The 21,324-nt window shown below is 45.0% G+C and overlaps 2 protein-coding genes across 3 annotated transcripts in view; one reads left to right on the plus strand and one right to left on the minus strand.

Moving 5' to 3' along the window:
* The window catches only part of LOC146191058 (cyclin-I-like), a 24,588-nt gene extending 10,863 nt beyond the window's left edge, over positions 1–13,725 (plus strand). The window contains exons 1-8 of one of the 2 annotated variants that reach the window (XM_084601500.1): positions 3,265–3,610; positions 4,964–5,105; positions 5,339–5,473; positions 5,891–5,965; positions 6,078–6,218; positions 8,148–8,378; positions 10,065–10,193; positions 12,174–13,725. In XM_084601500.1, coding sequence (XP_084457626.1) covers positions 5,001–5,105; positions 5,339–5,473; positions 5,891–5,965; positions 6,078–6,218; positions 8,148–8,378; positions 10,065–10,193; positions 12,174–12,326 — 969 coding nt within the window. In that variant the 5' untranslated portion in view covers positions 3,265–3,610; positions 4,964–5,000 and the 3' untranslated portion in view covers positions 12,327–13,725. Of the gene's footprint in view, positions 1–3,264; positions 3,611–4,963; positions 5,106–5,338; positions 5,474–5,890; positions 5,966–6,077; positions 6,219–8,147; positions 8,379–10,064; positions 10,194–12,173 lie in introns of those variants that run through there. The other variant, XM_084601499.1, reaches the window with a different exon arrangement.
* A 3,152-nt stretch (positions 13,726–16,877) lies between these two features.
* LOC146191059 (uncharacterized) lies at positions 16,878–20,082 on the minus strand. The gene is made up of 2 exons (XM_084601501.1): positions 19,926–20,082; positions 16,878–19,545 (listed from the first exon to the last, which is right to left on the minus strand). The coding sequence occupies exons 1-2, from the start codon at positions 19,988–19,990 to the stop codon at positions 18,438–18,440; spliced, it is 1,173 nt and encodes a 390-aa protein (XP_084457627.1). The 5' UTR covers positions 19,991–20,082; the 3' UTR covers positions 16,878–18,437.
* Positions 20,083–21,324: the final 1,242 nt, after the last annotated feature.

Genomic DNA, 21,324 nt, shown 5'->3' on the forward strand with positions numbered 1-21,324 from the left:
GAGGCGCGAGTGTTTCTTACGCCGCTTTCCATCGTTTAGTTGTAAGCAATCGAACACCGCAGCGCCAGAAAGAATGGAGGCACCGGTGGGACACGCAAGAATGTGACAGAAGTTGCAGATGACTGATCGCTTCGCGTGCTCTTTTGCTGAAGACCTTTTGGTCCGCAAAGAACAAGATAGGCAGTGCTGCTCCCTAGCTCAGAGTAGCTCAGAGTGCATCCAGACACAGCGACGCCGTGCCGAGCACTTTACAGCCAGCGTCGAGCACTCTCTCTCTCACCTTCGAACCGCTTCTCGCCAGCCGCGAATCGCGCGAGAGAGTCCCACGCCGAAGTGTTGCGCATACGCGCACGTGGTAGCGGCGTGTTCTTTTCAGCGCTGCTACGTCTCGTTACATTCGAGTACTTGAAGTTGTGCGCAGCGCTGCAGAGGCCAAGCGCGCTCGCAAGAGCGCCCCAGACCTCTTTACGGCCAGCATAACAATTGCATCCGCTTTCCGGACAGCGCGCGAAGAAGGTATTTGCGAATTTCTACCTCACCAAAGTAGTAGTGCACTTGAATCAAGCAGGAATGACCGTTGCCGTACCTCATTAATGCTGAAAATGTTATGTAAACTGCGCAGAATAGAACGAGACACACGGGACTGCTTTTCTTTCTTTTTACACATCTCTGAAGCGCTAGCTGTGCGCATCAAAATATGCATCACTTTAATACCTCCCTCGCAGTACTCGATTTCATAACAAATGCTTCACCGACAAGCCTAAGCAGCAACCCTTCGGTTGAGTGCGATTCGATGTGAAACGTGCGTTTATTGGACCCACTGCAATCCTCGCGCTGCACGGTACTAATGGTGCTGCTGACTCGGAGGACAGCGAGCCGCTGAGCAGGGGCGCATGCACACACAAACGCACCCGCATGCTCCGTAGCCTCGACTGCAATGGCGGCTGGTGAGCCGCTTGTTTCAAGGCCACTTAGCGTATTGGTTGGCCTTGGGCCATCACCTCATTGGCCTCATCCTCACGCGCGCAGAGAGAGAGAGAGAGAGAAAAGGAAATATCGGGGCTCGCCCCGCAGTCTCGCTCTTTTCTCTCCACCTCCCTGCAAAACGCGACGACGGACAAAGCGACCGCGCAATGCAGTCTGGTTCGCGGAAGCGCCTTGCTTCCGGGCTGCCGCGCAGTTGAAAGCGGGCAACGCGGCAGCCGAGGCCGCCGAAGCTGGCGCTCCGTCCGTAGTTTTCGCAGTCAAGCCTGCACAGTGTCGACATCTCGGTAAAAGTTGGCTGTGTTGTTTTTAATTTGCCTCTCTTTGACCCATACTGGGCGCCATGTATGAAAAGGATCGAAGACTGCTGTTTTCAACGCGCTGACGTAGTCCAGCCCCAGTCTTATTTTAGGTTTCCACGAAAGTGCTGCAGTTCGAAAGCCGTGCGAACGAGAGAGAGAGAGAGAAACACACACACACACACACACACACACACACACACACACACACACACACACACACACACACACACACACACACACACACACACACACACACACACACACACACACACACACACACACACACACACACACACACACACACACACACACACACACACACACACACACACACACACACACACACACACACACACACACACACACACACACACACACACACACACACACACACATGAGAACCTCGAAGAGGCTTCCGCTTTTTCAGTGTTCTATTGCGATGAGGGAAACCTACACGTCGAAGGTTTCTTCGATGCTAAAAAAATAAAAATGCGATTCATGTGTTTTTTTTTTTCTTTCTTTTTTTGATAAAGTGGGCTAATAATATGGCTAAATATATAGTCACAAGAGAGTGAAAGGAACGAAGAGCACTGTTGCCTGTACTGCACACCCAGAAATTACCCAAAGGATAAGGAAAACGCACCCATAACAGAAAAAAGAAATCGAGAAAAATGACACGATACGCCGAGAAGTGCAACGCGAGAGGAGGCGAAGAACGTGTGAAAGAAAGCCAATAAGGTAGCAAATTCGTCCACCTACGCGGTGCCACGCGCGCTAGCAGCAGTCGTAGATTGTGGGAGTGCTCTGAAGATGGAACACCCCCGAAATTTTCTGAGCGTTGAATTCCCCCTCCACGCTCCTTTCGGCCCTTTTATCGCCTATTTCTTTTCTTTTTTTTTTTTTTTTTCAGCCTCCCCCTGAAAAATAGTTCTGGTGCGCGCTAGGGCTATCAGACGTGGTGAAACTAAGCCTGACAAGATGTTATGGTGTCATGACCTAATTCGTATGCCAGCTAAAGAAATAGTAATTGATTTCTGCATTGATAGGCGGGTGCGGTCTTATATATCGCCATGTACGCGTTTCGTTATCTCCTATCTCAGTGTAGTTTGAGTATATTTTCGCATGCAAATTTGTAAAGTAACATATCGTCACCTGTCGCATACCGGTGATATCCTCTGTTGCTATATAGTAAATTGGAATAACGTATTCATATATGCAGCTTACGCGCATTCGGTATGGTGCTTTGGGAAACGCAGCGCAGCATAGAATTATCCTGAAGGTTTTAATTTCAGAGAATGTGCTCGAAAACTACGCAATGAGTACTGTGTAGTACCACAGAAAATTTGCTCAGACTTTTATGGAAGCGCGTCTTCTTCAGACCGTTTTTACAAAGGACGTCGTCAACTCGAGCATCTTCCTTTTTTTTTTTTAATTTTTACTTAACTGTGCAATCGATCAAGATACATTTTAATTTTCATGTGGCGAAACCGAGAGTTTTATATTAGCATAATCCATCTGCTGTCGCATCAAGGATGCGCAGGTCGTCACCCTTATGGTCGTCGATTAGTCACGTACCTTCTTTTTTGTTTGTTTTCGCTACATCTCTTGACGTCTTCGTTCCAACGAGTCTTTGCAACGGCGTCATAAGCATTGCGTGAAACTGCAGCAGCACAGGCGACATTTCAGCATTGCTGTAAGCTAGCTAACTTGGGGGAAAATAGCCTTTTGCAACGTATTATGCTGCTCCATCTATAGCTATGCCGGTAGGCTTATTCCTTTTATGAGCGAGAATTTTCGCGAAGCGCCGAGCGCCGACCGTTGCCAGTCGGTCTCCGCATACCCGACCAGCTACGCGAGCGTCGAGATTCGCCCTCGGCTCATTGACGTCACTGTGACGACACAAGAGAAAGAAAAATAAATACACGTAGAGCGCCGCCGCGATGCGCTTTAGAGAGGTCTTCAGGCGCGTCCAAAAGTAGTTCTCCAACCTCCGCTCATTTATTTTTACCACAGCATTGTATCACATAAAATATATGTACTGTTTGAATCTTCAGGTTAAGTTTTAATTGAATTATTTTATTACGTTTTTAGATTCAACGTTAATTTTAAATAAGCTTTCGCGCTTTGATACAATTAATCGCCTCACCTTCTCAGCTGTTTACCAACGGGCAGTCATCTGACGATTTCTTCGTTGCGCTGCTGTATTATAGTTATGTCTCGCTTCTTTTAGCCAGTTGGATTTGTTTACAAATTATTTGTGCTTATACGCCATCATCGAACATATGCTGGTCGGGAAGACAAGTTTGGCTCGACAACAGTCCGAGGTAAATTGATGTTCGTCTGCGAGCTTCTCTCTGACCGTCACTTTTGTTTTAGGTCGCCTTGAAGAGATTCCGTCGCTTGCAATTTAAGCCTTCGAGGTCGAATAATGTTTTGGTGCGCTGAACAATGCTCATGAGATTCTCTGTACTGTGCATTTGCATTTTTTGCAGCTATAAAGTGCGAAACAAGTAGGTATAATGCCCTTTTTGACCTTACGATTGATCGTACTGCAGGACTGATCACACTTGTTCCGTACAAATTATAATGCACTCTCCTTTGAGAACAGCTCACTGTATTTGCAGCTGCTGCTTGACACTGACCCATCCGCTTTGCTTTCCTGTCGCGCTGAGCCGAGGAAAGCTAGGCAGGTGAATTTTTTATCATCCCGTCAGTAATCCGTCTGAACCTATGCTTGCTATCGCTTTTATCACCGCCTAGAAACATAATCCTCTTCCGCAATGCACTGTGTGCATTTATTGTCTATTCTATTGTCTGACTATACCTGGTCAACTGAGAGCCGGTTTTGTGCACAAACGGCGAGTATCGTGCCACCGCATCATAACTGTGTACATCCCTTAAAACAAGTGGGTGTGGCTAGTTTGGACCCTTTTCGGTTTTGTCTCTAGGCAGAGGACAAAGTCGGGCCTTGCTATCCTTGAATTTGAAGCGGTCTATTCTCCGACAGTTCGGAAGAGCTCTATCGAGTCGATCTTCTAAAGTTGCACTAGTTGAAAAATGCTCTAGTCTGTGTGGCTAATCTTCAGCATCACCTCTGAATTTTGTTTGAGGAACCTGTGTTCACCTAAATAATTTAAAAAGTTCCATTGCTCAAGGTTGAAATTTCAGCCTTTTTATGAGCTACTTTTCGTGCGCCATCGCGCCGCGGGAAGGCCCAACACCTGCGCCAGGCTGTCTGACGCAACGTCATTTCACCTTGTCGGAATCCTTGGCGATGCGCTGTGGCCAGGCAGCTTCGGACAGCTCCTTGTTACTAGCGGGCGTGGACACACCCAGTGATTTCTCATTCGGCCTACGCTTGTCTCCTTTATTAGTTTTACTTGCCTTCTGTGGAGGTGCCCCTATGGACGGTACCCAGGTAGTTAACTGTGGCTGGGGCTCGAAGCCCGTCGCGCTTTATGAAAATTGTAGTGGTCTTACGAGCGCTCTTTTCTCTAATTTCTTTTGCGGAAAGAGGTGTGTTTCGAACGATACGAAGTGTTATCTGCCTAGTATCACTCGCTTTGAGTTGAAGGCGCCGCCGCTGATTAAAAAAAAAAAAAAAAATGCTTGGCTTGTATTTGTTGCAGGAGGCTTTGCTTCGAGTATTCACCTTGTATTGTTCTTCTCTCCAACAGTTTGAAGCGGGTGCATTTTGCCGCCAGTGTAGCTGCCATGTCGATCCAGGCCGGACTCACTGCCGACTCTACCATCGCCCTGGTGCAGCAGTACCTCAGGAAGGAGCGGCTTCACTGGCGGCCCAGCACCTATGCCTCACAGGTCAGTCTGAAGGTGACTTTGACACGCACACACCCTTCAGTGCTGGAATAATATCCTGGCACAGATGCACACTCTAGTCCTTTGCACTATCTAATCTGAAACAGCAGGAGTGTCTGAGGTTTGCTGTGCTGGCTTTTGTGTCTGTATCAGCCGCCACCTTTTTTTTTTAATTTATTTTTCTTCTACCTTTGCTATTTTAAGGACACTGTATTTTATGATGGCTGTTGTTTCAGGGGGAAGAGATCACATCTGTTCAGAGGAACCACACTGTAAAATGGCTGACTGTTCTCAATCGGTACCTGAAGTTCAATCCTGAGACCCTCTTTCTCTCGGTCACACTCATGGATGAGTTCCTTCGCTTGGTTAGGGTGAGTGCCTAGCCATATTCATTGCGGTATTTTGCTATTTAGTGGTGCCTTTTTCATTGACCATCACTATTGCCACATGCTGGAGTAGAGCACGTAATTGGCGGACGACATTGCTTCTAGGGCCTACTTGTTATTATTGCTGGCATAACCTTTACCTTGTGATAAAACCCATTGGATTAAATATAGATTAGGTACCTTATTTTGCATTAGGGCTAAACCACCAGAAGTGCAAAAAGAGATCTTTATTCTGGTTTCTGTAGCATTAAAAATAGAACACATAGACCACCATGATTTCAGTCCTGCTACAAAGTATATACTTTTGAATAGTTTTGTGCTGCAGAAAGATTCATTTTGGGTCTGTGTAGTATATCATGCCAGGTATATATAACTGACCTACAATGTTTTATCTTTCCATAGGCACAACCCAAGTACCTGAAATGTATTGCTATTTCGTGCTTCTACTTAGCGTCCAAGATCATCGAGGAAGATGAGGTGAGCACTGAAACAATTTTGACTTTTGTCATCCTCACTGTTGTCTCTTTGGTGACCATTTTAAGAAGACCACTTGGACAGTGTTGGCTGAAGTTTTCCTTTCACATTGCAGATGGTTCCACATATCAAGGATCTGATAAAGAACTGTGACTGCATCTTCAGTGTATCTGAGATTACCCGCATGGAGGCTTTGATTCTCAAGAAACTCAGATGGGACCTTTGTCGAGCCACACCTCTCGACTTCCTGCATGGGGTAAATATTTGTTCTGTGTGAATGAACATAAGATGTTTGCTTTGGTTTGGTTTGGTTTGTAGGGTTTCTTTCAGCATCAGAGTAGAAGCTTTGTTTCAGTCTGGCGAAGTCTGCTAGCGTTGCTTTGTGTTCAAGTGCATAGATAAACCTGAATGGAGTGAATGCAGTCACTGCTATCTTTATTCATATTGGAGTAGGCTGCTAGGAGCTTACTTTATTATTATTTTTTTTTTTTTTTTTTTTTTTGCATTCATATCTCAAGCATATATCAGGGTGGGTTTTACCTGATTTGGCCTCTCTGAAAGCTTTCTTTTGCATTGCTTCATTGTTACCTTTCCTAGCTGGTAGTAACTGTATAGTGCCAGTGTTAAATGTCATTATATTCATGCGTCATGTCAGTGTGGTGATGCTCAAAGGAATATGCATCCTGTATGTATTTTGGCATTGCAAACTGGAAGTATACAAATATCCATTATTAAGGCAAAAGCCTTACTTTATTTACTATGTTTGCGGTTTCGCATCAGATGGAAATGGACGCAAAATGTATCTGCAGGCCTTATGTCGTTCAGTAAAGAATTAAGAGTGAAGGATGATTGAGGTAGAGGATGACAAAATATCGCAGTATGCCAAATTCGGTGGATTTGGAGCAATTAGAGGCAAAAAATTGGTGGTGGCTTAGCTTGGTTAAGCCTAGATATCAGAAGCGAAAAGCTTCGGCGATGCCATGGCTTAGGTTGTGGTTCCTTGGCGTAGTTGTGGTTTACCTTGTTGTTCATGATTGCACCTTATAGATATTCCATGGCTTATCATCACGGTGAAACTTTGATTACAGCCGTACATCACATAAGATTAAACTTTATTCCGATTCCACATCATCATCACCGTTGCACTTCTGTATAGACATAAACACAGCCCGGTGAAAGCGCGCGGCACCGGCTAAAGGTCAACCGGCGGAGTCGCGGCAGCGGTTGCGGCGGCTCCGACCACCTGCGCCTCTTCTATGATGTCACGTGGTTTGCACATGTGCAGCTGTGGCTTTTATTGCGAAAGCAATACTACGCCAGGTCTAACCGCTTGTCGCTGTGTACCATGTTCGTGTCCATGACTGTGGTCCCCTGGCAGGAGCTGCCAACTTGGGTCTCTTGTTTCACATGGGACGGTTATGTCAGACTCAGCCTGCCAGGACCCTTGCATTCACAATACCCCTATAGGCCGCTAAGGCACATTCATACAGCTTGGTTAAAGCAGGGCTTTATATGTGTTTCTAACGATGGAGCACACGCGAGACTAGAGTTGACTAGCCTAGTGAAGCTTTTCGCTTCAAAAGTCAATTCGACATCGAAATAGCTTTAGACGTGCACATAGTATATGGACATACAAATCGGTAGCGACGTCGGAATTGTGCAGAAGTCATCGAAATTGTGGCAGAAAGCCACAAACAAGATGGATAAAGGGCTGGAATAGGTTAAAAAGTGCTTCTTTAACATTAAATTTATCAATAAACGATAATTAAGAAAAAATTTTCAAGAAACTTGTCAAAAAAAAGGTTGCACCCATGGTGACATCACGCCAACGTGATTGTCATGATGACTGCCACCGCTGACATCATTGCGCACCTTAGCAACAGCGTGACGCCATGGAAGAGGGCGGCTGTGTGATGACGTTGTAGAAAGAAAGCGGTGGTGCCATGGAAAAAAAAAAAAAAATACATGCCCTTCGCCTCTGTTTCAGACACTTCTGGCTTGCGTCAGAATGTTACATGGCCATGCGAGTGCCGCTCGATGTGAGAGATGCCGCATCACCAATCCCACACTTGCTCTGTTGATTGGTGGGCTTATTGCAGGGAAAGGCAGAGAAGTCGGATAGGAAATTGAACATGTGGCCAGCTACTCTGCACGAATGCCTAACTCGGTGTAAACCTCTGTGCAGTTCTATGCCCTGTTGGTGTTGAACCGGAGCCTGCTTCTGCCGGACCGATCGGAGCAGCAGTTGGCAGCCCTGGGACCACTCCTGGAGACCAAGCTGCAGATATGTTTGGACCAGGCCTCCCTGGTGGCCACCCGGCCCTCCACCCTTGCGCTGGCCGTGCTCAGCCTCGAGTTGGAGATGTGGACTCCCAACTGGTTCGTCATCACCATTGCCCTGCAGAGGCTGGCACAGGTGCGTCTCAACCTGTCGCATACTTGATTACCAAAACAAACTGCTTTCACTCGGAATGGAGCCTCTATAGGTCATAAGAGGCTGAAAAAATGAAATACAGGGCTATGTCAGCACATGGCCATTTTCATGTTGCACTTGCAAACTCTGCTCTTTTATTTTTTTTATTTTTTTTTGTGATGATTTATGGGGGGGGGGGGGGGGGGGGGTGCTAGATTCCATCATTGTCTACTTGCAGCCAGCAGCCACTGAGTCGGTCACTTTTTGTCATGGTTAGCGTAGCAAGTTTGATTAGTCTAGGGTCAGAAATGTTCTATTTTTAACTCTAGGTTTCATAGCAACAAATACTATCTCTTGCTGTCAGGCAAATGTCAACCAAGCCACATAAAGCCAAGCTATTGAATTTTACTCGGAACAAAAATTAGACTGTGTTTGAGTTTGTGTTCCTTGCACGTTAGCCCTATTTTATTTTTTTATTTTTCAGTTTGCTAGAATTTTCTCCCAAGTGTTTACCACAAGGCAAACCTAGCAAGGGGCAACAGAGCAGTCATGTGAGGCGATGAGATCAGAAAATTTGCGGCAACCAAGCAGCCATAGCTTGTAGAGGACAAAGGTTACTTCGAGGAAGAGGCCTCTGCTGTGCAGTGGAAATAGCAGAGCTGATGATGATATTGATGATGGATAGGGTCGACACGGCTGTAGTAGGATGCAGATTAAAAAAAAAAACTGGCGCTAACTATGGGTAGTGGTACGCGGCATGTGTGTTACTCCGCTGATCAGTAAATGAATTCAGTGTTCGAAATTCGATTGTACCAAAAAGGCAAAGGCATTGAATTTTTTAAAATTTGGTAGCTTTTTATTTAAGCTACCAGGAAAGCTTCACGAGTGGACTGCTTTCTATCATGGAAGAATAGTGTGTGTCGGTTTGTGAAGACACGGTTGCATATCCATTTGCGCGTATTTGTTACCTTGATTGCACCCAAATATTGGACAGAGCTAAGGTTTAATTTTAAAATTCTGCATAATTACATGTCTGCACTGATATTCATTGCTTCTGTAAAATTTGTGGAAGTGCACTTCCATACGAGCTTCTCACTGATATGCTGTTGCCACAACTGGGATTTGAACACATGATCTTGAGTTCAACGAGCGTGAAATCCATTAAGGCATCGGACCAAACCCAGAATGTTCACAAATAAAATTCTATAAGTTAATGCTTCTTTTGCTGCTGTGGTGGTTATGTATTACGTAAGCTGTGCTATATAGCACTCGTTCATCTCATGGCTAAGGGGCTACTGCAAGTGCATTTTATACTGTAGCACATGCATAGCCTGAGTTGCTTCCAGACGTTAAACACCATAAACCAAACCATCATATTAAACTGAGCTGCCGTGACTGCATTTAACCAATAGAAGTATCTCAGTAGTCTAGGAAGTCCTATAGTAGCAAGAGCAAGTTGAGCAGTTTTCTTTTTAATGTACGAGCTCGTTCATACTAAGTGGGCAACTTTGTGGCTATCATAAAGAGAACCATTTTTTTTCCTCACTGAGACACGTGGGATGCAACTTAATTGTTTTTGTTCTGTTCGTTTCAATTTCCTGCTGAAATGTGGTAGTGAAATGCTGCCATATTGCAGCCTTGCTTGACTTGCTTTGACCAATCTGAATTGTCCTCAATGCTTTCGCGCAGGTTGACAACAGTGATGTCATCCGCTGCCGAGAAGAGCTGGCCTGCATCTTTGCCAAAGCACGCACAGCTGTGTCACGAAAGCACCGGCACTCTGACTCCCAAAATGCGCACAAGCCATCGAAAAGAAGGGTACGTGCTAGCCTACTGCAGAATGCAAATTCAACTTTAGTGGCAGTGAAGGCAGCTCGTTAGTGAAGCCACTGTCCTAACTCTTGGGCCAGAAAAATGGGCACTCATTAACCCACACCAAAGACAGTGTATTTGGCCCATGAAGTTGATGGGGTGTTATTTTCTAATGAGAAAGAAACTACTTTTGCAGAAAATGGGCTTCTTATAAGCTAGGAAAAAGTTCAAAATAAATGCCTGCCACCGTCCCACCCCACCTTTTCCGTAGTACCATGTGGTGGCATTAGGTGTTTTTTTTTTTTTTTTTAAAGCAGTCTAGAAAATGTGCACGGTGGATTGCATGCAGGAAAATCACTGCTAATGGGGCATTTTTTATTGCACAAATAAGAAGGCAACTAAATGTGCAAAATTTAAACAAAGCTCCACTGTCACTGAATGTCATTACCAGCATTATAAATTTGAAAAGAGTGGCAACAAAATATGCTCACAAGTTCATTGCTGTCAGAGCTCCATTGCCAATGTCTCTAGGTGGCACATATGTTGTTCTGGTGTGTTACACTGCTTTAATTTTTCCACTGTTGCAAACAATGCTCATATACAAATTCCTGCAGGTTCCTCACAGAAATATATACTCACATTCTGTCCTTGGAGTGCAGCGAAGGCTTGGGTTTCACCTGGCTTATAGCACTATTGTATCCCTTTAGTTACCCAAATATAATGCGATCGCAATCCTAATGTTAGAGTAGTTTTTGCTGGCACGAATGGTAAAGGAGTAAACAGGTTTACAACACAGACAGGCAGATACAGAAAGGAACCAAGTGGTATGACTGAGCGCAAACTAACAACTCAGTCGCTTATATTCAGCAGCTGCTCATATCGATAAAACGGAAAGGCAAAAAATTGAGGAAGAAATCAAAGCAACTGATATCCCGACATCACACGAAGTGAAGGCGTACAACTAGTTCTATTACAGCTCGAGATTCCTGTGTTTGTCTGTCTGCGGTGTAAATCAATTCCAGTAATGCACCATCTAACCTGCAAAAATGTTCTCCGAGGTAAAGGATGATGATTCAGTTATTCAGTAATACATATTTACTTGTATAGCAAGGAGTGGCATTTCACTTCTGTTAGTCTTACTAATCTGAGCTTCATATTTATTCGAAGGGATAGTTTGGTTCTATCAATATAAGCAATGCCCTTAATTCTAACTTCATTTAATTTGATCTTCAGCAACCTTGAAGTTCAAAGGTGGCAGTAGAGTACAAAATAAAGAAAAAAAAGTGTTACATTCAAATCAGTATGACAGGTGATGGAACAGTGTTCGAATTAAAGTGAAATTTGTATCCTCTACTCCACGAGTGTGTTGCATTTCTGTGTAGTCCCCACCAGTGACTGTGCACTGATGCCTGTACACTGACCTCTGCAACCACCCTTGTCTAGAAGAAAGGCTGCAAGGTAGCTCTCGCTCACCTTGCAGCCCGTACCTGATGACTGAAAAAATGTCTAAGGCTACACTCTTCAAATTTGAGAAAGAGGTGACCAGTGTAGTGCACTACTGGTGTCAACAGCTGTCTTTGTCCTTCAGTGCCATGCAGAGACCAGTGCACTAGTTGTTGTTGTGCATCGCCACTGGTGTGGCTATATGAAATTGTGATGACCTGCTGGCAGGGAGAGTACCGTGAACTTTTATTTGTACATAGCACCCTCATTCCATCATTTGTGGGAAAAAATCTCCAGCCCAGAAGGCAAACCTTATGCAACTCCGTACTACTTGCAGTTTGAGTTGACAGAAAAGCAAAATCAGCACAATTATCTTTGATGTTCTGGCCTACATTTTGTTAGTAATTTGACTTTGGAAAGGCACAATAGTATAACAAATGCTTCTCATTAGAGTTTCAGCCTAAACTATGGTCTGGTGGTGTGTGTATGTGTGCTTTTAGTGCCTGCAAGTGTGTGCGCTGACTTCAACTCCCTTATGTGCAGATGGAGACAACAGACATTGAAGACATCTACGACAGCATAAAGAGGCTGTATGGGGACGAAAGTGCATCGGCAGCAGCAGCCAGCGTCTCGTGTGGCATGCACCAGGGCCAGGGTGGCATCAGCATGCCTGGCTTTCCCGTCCGCGCTATGTAAAGAAGAAACCGCTTCAGTTGACGTGGGAAGAATCCATCAACCAGGAGCAAGCATACAAAAAGAGACGAAGCAAAGGAGAGAAGCAAGGGCCAGCCCAAGAAACATTTTCCCGCCTCACACCGCCTAGTCCATTATTATACTTTTTTTTTTTCTTGTTTTTAGCCCGGGCCGGTTATTGCAACGAAAAGCACCGCCACAGTGTTATGTGTAGTACTTGCAGCAGGATATGGTCTAGTCGCATGCCACAAAACTGTTATTGATAGTTTATTTTTCTTGTGCCCATTCTAGCGACTGTGGTTAATTTACCTGTCGTAAGTGTGGCCAGGCCTTTGGGATGTAGGTCTGTATGTGTCACTCCTAAGTTGCAGCTTTGTGCATTTTTTTTTTCTTTTCTGTTAGACTTTTATATTTCGTTACATGTACAATTGGTTGCTGCTGAAGTAAAGTTTTTTTATCTTGAGCATTATCACCATCATGCGACAGGCAGTGATCTTGGAATGCAGAAGTTTTTAAGCGGTGCTAGATTTTAAAGTTACGGAAAACAAGTGTACTTTACGCGGAACAAATGTGTGTTGTCCACGTTAGTTTTGTGTTGTCTAACCGAGACATTTTTAAACCATTTTGCCTGGGCTTTGTGAGCCCCCTTATCCTTCTCCCCAGCCTGCCAGTGGGCCGGTAAATTTTGAGAAAGGTCACCATAATGATGCTGCATTTAAAAAGTGATAAAATTGGCAAATAATAGCCTGCACTGGGGCCATACCCTACATTCTACTACCACATTACATCACCCCATGTCCACCAAGTGGAGCAATAAGCATGTCAGGAAGCAGCGTAGTACTTTGCTGTGTCAAATGTGTTCACTGAATGTTTTTGTTCATTTCGGTAGATGTTGTATGGCACTCATGAAGAGTTTCCCATGTCGCAGAGAAAATTCTTAGATAGCCAAAGCAGTCTGGAAATCGGTTGCAGTGTACAGATTGAAAGGCACGTCTGTTAACTGTCCTTTATATATTTTTTTTTCTACAAGCCTGGTGCAACTCTAGCCCACTTATGCTAAATGGTAGGGGAGAGCCCACGTCTCTCATATGTCCGGTGTATGTGTGTCCTCTCTGTTGTCCAGTTTTATGTTCTACAAGAGAGTACATTGTAAAAAAAATGTATAATATGTAAAAAATGTAAAAAAAACTCATAAGCCTGAAAAACCAAAAAAACATTGTAAATGAACCTCATTTCATCACCAGTTTTTATCATTTTTTAAACGTGCAAGGCACATAGTTTTAGCGTTATTTTAATGCTCCAGATTCCCGTGTTTGTTTCTTTCTGTCGGAAAGAAGTACTGCCCAGTGTTCTGGGAAACCCTTTTTCATTGGAGGCATTAAAAAAATATTTATGAAATCCACAGACTTCTCTCGTCTTGTCACTAGCATTGAAATGTGCTATGCTGCTCTGGTGTCATTGGATGCCATCTCACAGGCACCCAGAGCTGCTGTCTTTGATACCAGGTATTGCAAAGTCTTAAACCACTACTAGTGAAGCCTGAACAGATATCTTTCAGGCAAATTCAGCACCATGTAGCTGTCAAATAGGGCGTATTTTGTGCCAGTTAGCAATCTGCAAAAAAAATTCATAAAATGATGAGCTTTGTAGCGTGTAGATAGCATGTCCTGTGCAGTTTTCTTGCTTGCAGATTCTACAACTAAAACTATTTTTCTTTGCATTTCTGGAATCATGTCTATCTTCAAAATGCTAAATTATTGCACAGTTCCAGAGTAGTTTTTTTCTTAATACCCTTGAATTTAATGTTGCAGTTTTAAAGTAATGTAGCTGTTGACAAAATATTTTGCATGTGCACGTAAAGAACCCATGATTGGTACTGTCCGCTCGAAAACTAAATAATTAGCTCTTTTGAGGCCTGGCCATGTTAGATATGGGGGGGGGGGGGGAGAATAAACAGTGCCTCAAAAAGCTAAAGCAGCAGAGGAATGTTTCCTTTGCAGTGTGCACATGTAAATGCGCAAAGTAAATGCAAAATGGACTCTGAAGAGTTCATACATTCAGCTCCTTTATTATTTTTTTCAAGAAAAAATCCTTCCATTGCTTCGGAAAGTCTCACTACTATAACTGGTAGCTGTCTCCCATCACTGCAGTGATGTCCACACGTCTATCATTGCTATGCAAGGCAATCCTGGAGTTGCCCCCCCCCCCCCCACCAAAAGATTTCTTCTCGCACTTGTCACCTCTGACGAGCCCAAAACCTCGGCACTCTATGCCATTATCAACTAGTAACTTCTATCTGCCCTGCCGCAGTGGCATAGTGGTAAGGTGCCGGAGTGCACGGGTTCGAACCAGACCGCCAGCGGCTGTGTTTCGACGCAAGTGAAACAGAGTGGCATCTGTGTGCTCTGCGATGTCTGTGCATATTGAAGAACACAGGCGGCTGAAATTTCCAGTCTTCCACTACTGCGTCTCTCCTAGCCAGCCTGAGTTGCTTTGGGACATTAAAATCTAAAAAACCAAACCAAACTGACTTCTGCCTTGGATTGATTGATAAACTTTATTGGGGAAAATTGGGAGTTAGGGGTAGTGGGTTAAAAAAGAGCAGTGGTCTGCAGACCTCTGACCAGGAGTCCGTTGGCCTCAGCAGCGGCTCTGGGCTCGCTGCACCAGCATGAGCTGATGCTGCTCGTCCGAGTTGGCTAGAAGGTCCTTCCACTGCTCAGGACTAGGGCTATCTATTTTAGGCATTGTGGGGCTTGCCCTACATATCCATGTTGTGTGGTATAGTGTAGCGGTGTCTCCGCACCAGACACATTCGCTTCTGTATTGTGTTGGCCATATCTTGTAGTACAGGGCTCTGTTTGGATATGTGTTGGTTTGTAGGCGCCCAAGTGTAGTGGCTTGTTCTCGGCTTGTGTGACATGTGGAAGTGCGCACTTTCTACGCCTCTCCCTACACGCTCGTATTGTTTCCCCATATGTTCCTGGTGTTGTGAAAGGCTCTACTAATGGCTCCGCTGCCCGACTAGTGAAACCTCTGACGACGGCATCTACTCTAATGTTATCCTCCACACCAACGTCGGGGACCCAAAAAATCTTGTTGCCTACTTGGGTCTGTTCCATCTGGCCGGCCGGCTAGGAACTTGTTTGCTATGTGATGAATCCTGTTGTTTTAGAAGGCCCGACAGGTGGCTTGCGAATTCGAGACTATCCAGTAACTGTATTGTCTTCGGTTTGCTTCCGAGATTGCTAAGGCTATTGCCACCTCTTCCGCTGTGTGGATGCATTTGGTTCACACAGTTGTTCTATATAAGAGCTTGCCTCGTGAGTCAGTGAAAGTGCACGAAATATTTTTGCCGTGTACACTGAGACTTGGAAGAGGAGGTCAATGTGCCACAACACATTTTCTGCAAAAAATGCGAGTATGTGGTGCTAGCACAGTCACTGCAAGGTTTTTGATAGAAGCAACCACTATGAGCAGCTGTAAGAGGGCAGCAAACCTCCACTGCCTCTATACTATCAGCAGCCGTCGGGTAGGAGGCCTCTACATGAGCCCCGCCATGTTGGCTCCGGTGGTTCGGGAACTTGGCTACTGAGCTAGAGGACCTGGGTTTGATCTAGGCCGCAGTAGCCACATTTTGATGGAGGTGAGACCCAAGGTGCGTGTATACTGCAACTCCTGTGATATCGGTGCACATTTATTTAGCCAGAGCACACTTCGGAGCCGAAGTTGCTTTGAGATTGATGTCAAACCCTATCAACCAGACCTTCTACATCAAGAGTGCAGCCAGCATCCATAAGAGCTTAACACAAGAAGTAAATGAGTAACTCAAACCACACAGTCAACATTTGGGCCATGCTTAATGACACTAAAATAATAGCATGGTCTCCACACACTTGCCATGTGGCAGATCATTTAGCAACATATGTTCTAAGCAGTATTTATTGATTTGTAGCTTTCTACTAAAATGAAAGACTGTGCCTCTAATTTATGCAGTGTTGCCTGTCAGGCAGCACATGAAGCCCTCCCATAGCATTACGACATACTGTGACCGGTAGATGAATTCTAAAACGCCATGGCACCAGGCCTACTTAAATCAAATCTGGACACATCCTGCTGCAAAAACAAGAAATCCAACATGTTTTGGAATTCTAAACGTCTGTGTCGCAATTTATTACTATCTTGCAGTAGACTAAAAAAAGCTAAAATTGCAACGTCGACAAGAACTAGAAGTTAGTCATGGCTAGCATAGGTGTACCACATGAGTCAGCTGCAGACAATTTATTAAGCTACCATGCGACATGTGGAATTTCACACACGGTAAAGAGCTTGAAACCAGGTTCGGCGCACGCAGACGTGAGTAGATCCTAAGAAGGCAAAGAAATGAATTACTGAAGTGAATAAATGGCAAGTAGAGTCCTGTGCTGCTAAAAGCACACTTGGCAGACAGTGTGAGAAGAGCCCTGCAAAAATGCCCATTGGTCTGCGGTCATAAAAAAGAAAGAGGACAAAGTGCAGACATTGATTCTGGCCAAAAAACCTCACTCCAGTCTGTTTAGGGGAGTCCTGTAAGGCAGAGTAAGCTAAGAATTTATTGGTCACATGTTTGGAAGTCCATAGAAATAGGTATACAAGCAAAGGTCCCAAAGTCAAATGACTGTCAGTCAATATGGCATCGCACTGCCACTAGCTAGCTGTCCCGCTTAGCTGCCCCAATTCGATCCCTAGGCAAGGAAGGAACTTTATTCAACTACAGAGTTCCTGTCAAAGCTGTGCAGCTTTTCCTTGAGGTTGTACGGCTTTATTAAGGTGAATGCAAATGAACAATTATTGCCAAGTTTTCTAGGTTTGTGCACAAGTAGCAACATAAAGTCAGAGATTGGAGTAAGGGCATTTATCTGAAACAGGAAGCATTATGATTCCATATACTCATAGTATTCCAGTGGTGCGAGCACTGCTTTCAGACAAAAACACTCCAGCAAGCCTGACCTTGATAAAGGTGGACAATGAAGGCTGAGCTACATGTAAGTGAAAACTAACGCGAACGCAACGGCGGCACTCATCGCGCGAACAGAAATGCACATGTTGCTTGGCTCATCACTCGGATCTGCTGCAATATGAAATTTCGCTCGTTTGCCCTGAGTGCATGAGCGATTAGTCAATAGCACGAACGTGAAGCATACGTCACTGCCGTTCATTTCGCACGCTTTAATTTTTCTTCAGTGTTGCATTGTGATTGTGCATTGCCACATACATTTCTCGCTTTGTACGAGCAATGGTGAATGGCCAAGGATTAGAAAGACGCCTAATTGCAATAAAACAAACAAAAGGTCGCGTGACCACTTGTATAGTGTAAGCTAACACATCTTAAACGCTTCATACTCAAGATGGTGTGTTGTGAATGCAGCAATAGCTTTGCGATGTACTATGCCAGCAACGCAGAGCATCACCGCCGTTTCGCGTTGCCACTGGTTGGCGCTGTCGCATGCATGCATCTTCATCAGTAGGCGACAGAGCAAATGGTGATTGCTTTTTGCCAAACCACCTCGTCGTTTCGCTCATTTTCACTCACATGTAGCTCAGTCTTGACTGCAATAAAGAACGAGGAAAGATGCCATATGCCATGACAGAATGAGTTAGCCAAATTGAGTGTGTGATGTTTGCAACATCTACTAAACAGTAGCATACATCATGACATAACACAACATAGCAGCAGTTCTTGCCTTCTTGAGCTTTGCTTTTATGCAGTTGTAACAGTAGTGAAAATCAAAATTTGAGTTCAGGCACAGTTGGTTCATACTTGAAATGTAAAAAACCAGCCCAAAAGAAGACGTGGACAAAGAAACACTGAAAACATGGTGACCAAGACAAGGAACAGCTCATCATGATGTGGACTGCATCACTCAGAATGCAAGTCGAAAACAAACCTCTCGCCACAGTGACCAGGTGCTTTGGACAGAAAATCCTACATGGTTCTAGCCAGTGCCTTTAATGCTTCTTTGTCCACATCTTGTTTCGCTCTGATTTTTAACACTTCAAGCAGTAACAACCCGAGCAGTAAATATATATATATTTTTTTTTTCTTCAATAATGCAGAGGTCAGCCCTTTTCACCTCATGTGCCATCTGTTGGTTTCATGTTTCCACCACATTTTTTAGCCATGGCTACAATCCTCTGGCGCAGACCAGTTATGATGTCTTCCAGAGCTTCTATGTTCCTGTTTTGGTTTTCGATTACTTCCTTAGACTTAGTCAGCTGCCTGGACAGCTCCTCGTTTCTGGTACGCTGCTCCTCAAGCTGTGTGCAGAGCTCCACAAGAGTGCCAGCAGAGGTCCCGGCCATAGATTTGGCTGGAGTCGGAGTGGTGGCGCTTTCATCTGACCCAACGCTTTTCGCTTTTTGTCCTGTGCTGCTAGGCTGTGACCTGTATGCAGTTGCCGGCCCCGAGGAGGAAGTGGGGACTGGAGTCTCCACGTCGCTCCCTTCATACTCTTCTTCGTCCAGATCCGGTGCATCCACGTCCTCGGACTCGCTGCCAAAGTCGCCGTCATCGTCGTCACTGATTCCAGGCTCCGTGTCATCGAGCTTCGATGAAATGCAGGCCGCTTTCAGCGGAGGTTCTCCAGTAAAGTCCCTGTCGAAGTCTCCGGATCGAAGTTTCTCGGGCAGTCTCTTCACACGCGTCGGTCGGCCGGGAGATTCGTTGTTGCTACTGAGGGACGTGACGTGCACTATGATAGGACGCTTGCCGTCCGCTTCCTTGGTCTCGACACTCATTCTCTTCGCCGGCGGCGTCAGGGCCCTGCGAAGCTGTTCTTCGTCCAGCAAGGAAAGTTCAAACTTCGCAATCTTTACGGGAGCGCTATTCAGGAGGTTACCTTCGTAGTCGAATGCTCTCTCCTCGAGTTCGTTCACTGAGACCGTTGTTTGCACCTCAGGCGAAGTTGGAACTACCACTGAGGGCGAGGCACAGGAAACGTCACTTTCTATACTGGAGATCGTGAAGCGTGTATTCTTCTGCAGGTGTCCAGGTATATCGGCGACAGTCGGAACAGCCCCGGAGTTGAGATACACTCTGCCGTTAAAGTAGCGAAAACAGCTCTTCTCAAAGTGCAGTGAGCACAGCTTACTGTTTACAGTAGGCTTCCACAGGCCCTTGCCTCTTGCTTTGGAAACAAATTCGACCCATTCCTTCAGGCACTCCTTGTCTTTAGAGGGGAACCTTCCGCGGAGAAAATCAAAACAGTGCGTTATTGCCCCATTCTTATTACTACCTTCATCAATCTACGCATCGCGACAGTCGATGGAGGCGACCACATTTGTCTGCTAGCAGAATAGTGTACTAGAATAGCTAGCAGAAACAAGACCAGTTGTGCACTTTCTCAATAATACCACAAAAGCATTGACTATTTTTCAGTCCCTGGTGTCAAATTATTGCCCAAGGAACATTGTAATCCTGTAATCCATTCAAGCTCAGAACTGTCACGCTGCACCATACCGCTAGTCCCGCCTCCACGCTGCCGAGAGGGCTTGTGCAAAGTCTAGTATGGTACTTCAACTACATGCCATAACCAACTGGACAAATGCTAACAAAACACTCACTTGTGAAATGTTGTTTTAGTCCCATTATTCGATCGGTTTTTACACGCCGAACAGTTTGCAGGCATCCTTTGTTGGATTTAGCCAGCGTTTCTGAATAACATTCGTTCGTTGTTGCGACGCCATTGACGCCACTACAAATAAGCGCACGAGATTGTGAGGGCGCCACTAGACACCCATCAAACAAACTACGCTATTGATTTCATTGCTAGAGGAAAAAAAAATTTAAATTATTTTCTAAGGTTTGTTTTGCTTGCTGAAAAAAATTGTAAAAATTGCAAATATAGCAGTCACGAAACTGCAGGCACAGTAAAAGCCATGTAAAGGAGGGATGTGGCTGCGGTGGAAAAGAGAAGGTCGGAGAAACGCATGCGCATTAATAATAGCTTATTTCACTTCTGCAGGGACTTAAGCGCCGATGAATTTTTGTCCCTCTGTCTTATAGCTGCGCTTAGCAATGACGGAGCCTCGAACATCGAAGAAACCTTTTCTGCCATTTTCCCAAGCATCGCTGAATTTAAACAACGGCGCTTTCCAAGTGAGCCTTTTTCTCTTGCCTTGTATGATTTCTGTACTGTTAGCTTTCTGTAGCGAGAGTGGTTATGAATTATCGTGGGAACTTGATTATCAAATTTTCTTGAGGTTGCATAGTACGCGTGTACTGTAATTAATGTATTAAAATCTTGATTTTTGAAAAAATATTATGAATGCGGATAATTTTACTACTCTTTCTTTTCCACGTCTTGATCTTTAGCGGGAGCTTCAGGAGCTTCGTGTCAGTCGGCTTCACGCATATCCGTCAACCATCTTCGCTAGAGGTGGCCTTATTCCGACAATGCCCTCTCGTAACAGCATAACTATTACGGGCCACAGTATATCAAGAGCTTCACTCTTTGAAACTGCAACTCCCTTTTGTGATGCGGACAACGTCAGGAACACACAAGCCATGTCGCCGGAACACATGGAGCCTGCTCCAAGGACTCCGGAACCACGACCGGCCCAGACATCGCCGCGTTTCGAAGACGAGACCAAGGCAACAAAAACGCCCGAACCGTAAACTCTGCAGAGATTGCAGCGCATCAGACTGGCAGCTAGCTTCCCAAAATCAAGATAAAAGTTCACAGCGCTTGGAACTTCTGTTCTCAAGCGTGTCGCAACAACTGACTGACAGCTGGCGCGTGAAATAAATCATATCCTCTAAAGCGAAGGCGTTACATGGCCTGGCAGGAGCATTGGTGGGATCTTCAAGCGCTTCGTCCACGGAGAAAGGAAGCGCTCGCATCCACGGAGAAAACGTGTCAGATGATGTGCCTTTCCTTTCAGTGTCAGCGTGGGCTAGCAATAAACCTAATAAGTGTGGATATTTGGTGCGCCATCCGTTCCCCAGCCTTTTAATAATAAT

The sequence above is a fragment of the Amblyomma maculatum genome, chromosome 4 (assembly GCF_055883805.1).
Source record: "Amblyomma maculatum isolate TAMU_Amacu chromosome 4, ASM5588380v1, whole genome shotgun sequence".
NCBI lineage: Eukaryota > Metazoa > Arthropoda > Arachnida > Ixodida > Ixodidae > Amblyomma > Amblyomma maculatum.

Coding starts and splice junctions, on each gene's coding strand:
- LOC146191059 (XM_084601501.1), bottom strand. CDS start 19,990: ATGCCTGCAAACTGTTCGGCGTGTAAAAACCGATCGAATAATGGGACT. Junction 19,546..19,925: donor ACTAAAACAACATTTCACAA/GTGAGTGTTTTG, acceptor TCTCCGCGGAAG/GTTCCCCTCTAAAGACAAGG.